Source organism: Physeter macrocephalus, unplaced genomic scaffold, assembly GCF_002837175.3.
Source record: "Physeter macrocephalus isolate SW-GA unplaced genomic scaffold, ASM283717v5 random_385, whole genome shotgun sequence".
In the NCBI taxonomy this organism is placed as follows: Eukaryota; Metazoa; Chordata; class Mammalia; order Artiodactyla; family Physeteridae; genus Physeter; species Physeter macrocephalus.
In genome coordinates this window covers 1-4767 of record NW_021145671.1, presented here as the reverse complement: position 1 = coordinate 4767, position 4767 = coordinate 1, and the positions used below count along the sequence as shown (strand labels likewise).

The 4767-nt window shown below is 57.4% G+C and overlaps 1 protein-coding gene across 1 annotated transcript; it reads left to right on the top strand.

Annotated features, from left to right (window-relative positions):
* Window positions 1-311: 311 nt before the first annotated feature.
* LOC102995805 (PEAK family member 3) lies at window positions 312-4320 on the top strand (the record flags this gene model as incomplete). Its single annotated transcript, XM_028485395.1, is given in 6 exon segments — window positions 312-344; window positions 674-796; window positions 3039-3057; window positions 3822-4113; window positions 4115-4154; window positions 4156-4320. Coding segments are annotated over 6 exon segments (672 nt in total), but the record flags the coding sequence as incomplete, so codon positions are not given.
* Window positions 4321-4767: the final 447 nt, after the last annotated feature.

The window sequence follows — 4767 nt, the reverse complement described above, 5'->3', positions numbered from 1 at the left end:
CGAGGCCGGGGGCACCCCAAGGGCTCAGCAGGGCCCCACGCGGCCCTCGTGCCCTCACTCCCGACACCCACCCCTCGGGTCCCTGAACTCAGGCTCTGGTTTCAGCTGGAGGGTCTCTGGAGGGGTGGAGGGTAGGGGTAGGGGATGACTCTGGAATTTTTTGGTCTGAACTTAAAGTAGAAAGAAATAAAAACCTGAAGCCAAACGAAGAAGATAAAGCTGCTGGTCCAGCCCTGTGGCTGCAGCAGGCTGAGGACAGTGGCGCCGACCTCTTGACCTCGGCCTGGCCTTGTGAGCACGGCTCTGGGCCCATGGAGGTGTCTGAGGCTGGCAGGGAGCCCAAGGTGAGAGGTGAGGGTAGGGTGGGATTCAGGGCTGAGTCCATGGGTGGCAGCCAGCCTCTCCCCAGACCACCCAGAGATGCCAAAGCAGAGCAGCTCCCCACCCTGCCGGGGGGTGGGAGAAGATGTACACATCCCTGTGGTCAGCCCCTCCGCACTGGTCAGGTAGGGGCTGCTGCTCTCCCGAGGTGAGGCTCTTGCAGGCCCAGGGGACAGGATGGGGGGGGGTCTCACTTCCGCCCCGTCCTGGCCTGGCCGGGAGCCACCAGGAACTTGTCCCACCGTGTGGCTCCCGTCTCCCGGCACCTGCTCCTGTGCTGGGGGCCCCCCAGGGGCTGGAGCACCCATACCCCAACTCGGGCCCAGATGAGAGGCAGCTCGGGCTCCCTGACAGCAGCGCACTCAGAACACCTTCAGGGTGGCCGCCTGGCCACACGCGCACGGAGGAAGTACAGGTGCCCTTTCTGAGAGGGGGCACAGGCGGGGGGGGGGCAGGAGGGCGACAGGAGGAAAACACAAGTGTCACGGCCACAACTGCCATCACCAACCAACGTCCTGTTCTCGCGAATTCAAGAGGTAGCAAAAGGTCAGAAGTCTCTCCATCTTGATGGTTTTTTTGTTTTGTTTTGTTTCGTTTTGTTGTCATCACCTTAAATTCTGTGCCTGAGGTGAGTGCCTTGCTTACCTCACCCTCATTAGTCCTGGATGGGAGGCGTGGCCCAGCTGGGTGACCCCACGGGGTCTCATGGAGGAAAGAATAAGCACTCACGATCAGCAGGGGTTTGGGCAGCGAGCAGGCCACTTCCTTGGCACGTCTGGTCCCTTCTGTTCCACCTGGAGCAGCCCGGGATTTGTGGAATCCTTGTCCCATGTAATTGGCAAATCCTTCCTCGAGCCCGCCATTCTCCGACGGCATGATTCTGAAATCTGCCCAAATCACGGGCTGCCCCATGGATTAAGACGAAGAGTATAAATTCTATGAATTACAGAAGCTGAGTGCTGGGAAAGACAAAGTACTGAATCAAGTTACAGACCCTCACGCTTGAAAAGCTGGCTGTTAGCAGGTCAGTGTGGCCCAAACTGTGGCAGGAGACCCACTTGGAGGACTCCGTGAGATGGATCTGTCTTCTTTCCCACACCCAGGGGGCACCCAGCGATGGCCTGTGGACCCCTCTGCCCAGCCTGGACCTGCTATGTGACCATGCATGGACTCCAGCCCTCTCTGGGCACACTGGGCTCGTTTCCTAAGGGAAACGAGATGGGGCGGAGGGAGAAACTCAGCATGAAAGACACTCAAGCTAGGAAGCAAGAACGTCTTTGCATCTTCGCATTGCAGTGATTTCTTGGTTCTTCCACTGCAGAGGGGAAGAGGCTGGGTTTCAGCTGAGACACCTCTCATGCCTCCGGGCAGGTAGGGCAAGCCTCAGGCCCCCAGACAGCTTCGACAGTGTGTGCTGAAGCTAGAATTTCACACTGTCTGGCTTTCCCTGGATTTTCACCCTTCTTGATTTTCTGTGTATGGTAATTCTATATCAAATGCCTTTTTCTAAATCAATGCATTAAGGTGGTGGGGGAAGGGAAGTGAGTTGATTAAATTTTTAAAGAAAAATCCAGCTTCTGTGGCTGTCAGGAGGCAGCAAGCAGGAGCCACTTTTCTTTATTTGCTGGAACAGAGAGGGCTGGTGAATGGCCCAACATCACACAGCAAGTCAGAGCAGAGCTGGGGCTCAAATGGAGCAGTACCTGCCAAGGGTCCTGGGATGGGTGGGAGGTGGGGGCACGCGCAGTGGAGGCTTCTCAGATGATCCTGCAGAAGGGGAAGTGGCTCTGGAGGAAGTGAAAGCCACAGACTAAAGGGTCACCTGGTCAAATCTATCCCTAAACAGTCACTGCTGGGGTTCCCTGCCCTCCCCAAAGGCAGGGGAGTCTAAAAAGTCTCCATCTTCCCCATCTCTCAGGCCTCCCCTCTGCCACCCACCTCTTGTAAACTCTGGGACCTCTGCCCGTCTTTCCGTCTCCTGCCACCCGCTTTCAGCCCTGGAACCAGGTGGCCTTCATGGGGAAGTAATGCAGAAAGCTCCCCCTCCTGCCAGGGCCTGTGGTCTAACAGTTGCCTGGGCGTTTCCGGTTCACTGCCAGCAACCGGTCAGACAGTCCGGGAGACCAGGGGCTGCAGCTGCTGGGAGTTTGTCCACAAGATTGCCCTGGCCCGAGGTCACTCCAGTCCTGAAGGTAGGGCGCTCCTGGAGGGGGACTGGGGCAGAGAGTGGGCAGAAGCAGCTGCTTTTCAAGGTTGGGCAACCTGGAATCTGGGTGGGGCAGAGCTGGGGCCCAGGCTGCTGCTGGCAACCACACAGCTTGAGGGGGCTGAGCTCTGGGGACAAGGCCTAAGCATGGGTTCCCTGGGTATTGTCACCGGCCCCCAGCTTCTTCCCCCATCCCCTTGAGGTCTTGTCCTCACAGCTGGACATTCTGTCCATGTCACAAAAGTACAGGGTCCTTCTCGCCGCCCTGAAAGCTTGATGGGCGACATCTGCCCAGAGAGGTCAAGCAACCCTCCCAGGGCCACACAGCAGGTGCTGGGCCCCTCCCACACATGCCCTGCACTCTGACCTTTCCCCAGCAGCATGAACAACCCAGAGCCACCCACCGAGATCCCCGTGGGGGCGGGGGCAATGCCCCATCTGGCTGACCCAGCCCACGTACAGCAACCTTGGTGAGAGCCTGGGAGGGGCCCCGGGTGGGGGTGGGACAGGTGGTGGGTGAGGCAGAAAGGCTGAGTGTTTCATTACCATGTAAGGAACGCTCTGCCCCATGATGGTTTAACTAGATTACAGCAGGGATTTTTTTGTTGTTCTTTTTTCATTTTGGCCGTGCCTCCTGGCATGCGGGATCTTAGTTCCCCCACCAGGGATCGAACCTGTGCTCCCTGCAGTGGAAGCGTGGAGTCTGGACCACCAGGGAAGTCTTATAGCAGCTTTTTAACTACCTTTAATAAAACTCTTTGTTTAAAAAAAAAAAAAAAAAAAGCTGGATAACCAGCTTCTAAAAATGAGGAAACTGGAGTTCAGAGAGGCTCAGTCACCTGCCCAGAGCCACACAGGGAAGTGGGGGTCACCTGTGCTGGGCCAGATGTTTCTCTGCCACTGACTTGTCACTCCTCTGAACTTTTGTTTCCTCCTCTGTAAATTGGAGATGGCATCCTTACCCCACAGAGCATAGCGTAGTTGGAGTTGGTCTTTTTTCCTTTTTTTTTTTTTTTCGGCCATGCTGCGTGGCTTGTGGAATCTCAGTTTCCTGACCAGGCATTGAACCCGGGCCACGGCAGTGAAAGCTCCAAGTCCTAACTACTAGACCACCAGGGAGCTCCCCATTGTTTCCATTCTAGAGATGAAGGAATTACGGCCGAGGGTGGAGTCATGCGCACAGGACGCCACTCTGCGTGTCCTCACGCCCTTCCCCCACTCCCTCCCCTGACAGGCGAGGTCCGTGCCCGCCTGCTGCTCTCCAAGGCCTGCTGCTCACGGACATCTGAGCGCCCCACTACTGACCCGCAGCCCCTGCCCAAGAAGACCCTGACCAGGGCCCAGTCGCTGCCCACCCACAAGTCCCCCAGCCCCGGCCCCACTCGAGCAGGGCAGCCTCAGAAGCCCCTTCTGGGATCCCGCAGTGTGGACGAGAGCCAGGCAGGCGACGACAGGGCGGGGCCCGCCTGTCGCCCTGCAGAGTTGCCCTTCTGCTCGCTGGACAAGGAACTGGGCCTCTCCCTCCGCCGCGCTGGAGGCCCGGCAGCTGGAGGGCCTTCGCGCCGTGTAAGGCCCGGCTGCACGCCCGGCTCCTGGGGGGCCTCCCGGGCCTCTGGCGCCCCGGCCACCGCTTCCGCCTCCTGGACAGCTCGCCCTGCGTGGAGAGCTGCGACGCCCTCTACTACCGTCTCGTGCGGAGGGACAAGGAGGCGTGGCACCTCCTGGCTGCCAAGGTGAGCCCCGCCTCCTCGGAGGTTTCCCCAGTGTCCCATCCAAGGCATAACCCAGGGCTCTTTTTTTTTTTTTTTTTTTTTTTTTTTTTAACCCAGGGCTCTTTAGACTCAGGCCCAATTGCTGATTTTTCAACTGACATACGAACTAACACCGTCAGCCCTTGGAACCGCGTTTCTCAGGTGTGGGGCGACCTACATTCAAATCACCCGGAAGCCTTGTTAAAATCTCCCCCACGACTCTCAGGGGCCCAGTAGTCTGCATTTTAACTCACTCACCCGTGAATTCTGGCATTTTAACTCACTCACCCGTGAATTCTGGCGCTAGAAACCCACAGCCGGCTGATAGCTCCCACTTTTCATCATCATCTTCAACAAAATATACTGAGCGCTGTTCCTTCATGTCTTGTGCTGTTCTAAGGAATTTTAGACACTTTCATTCAGCTAATT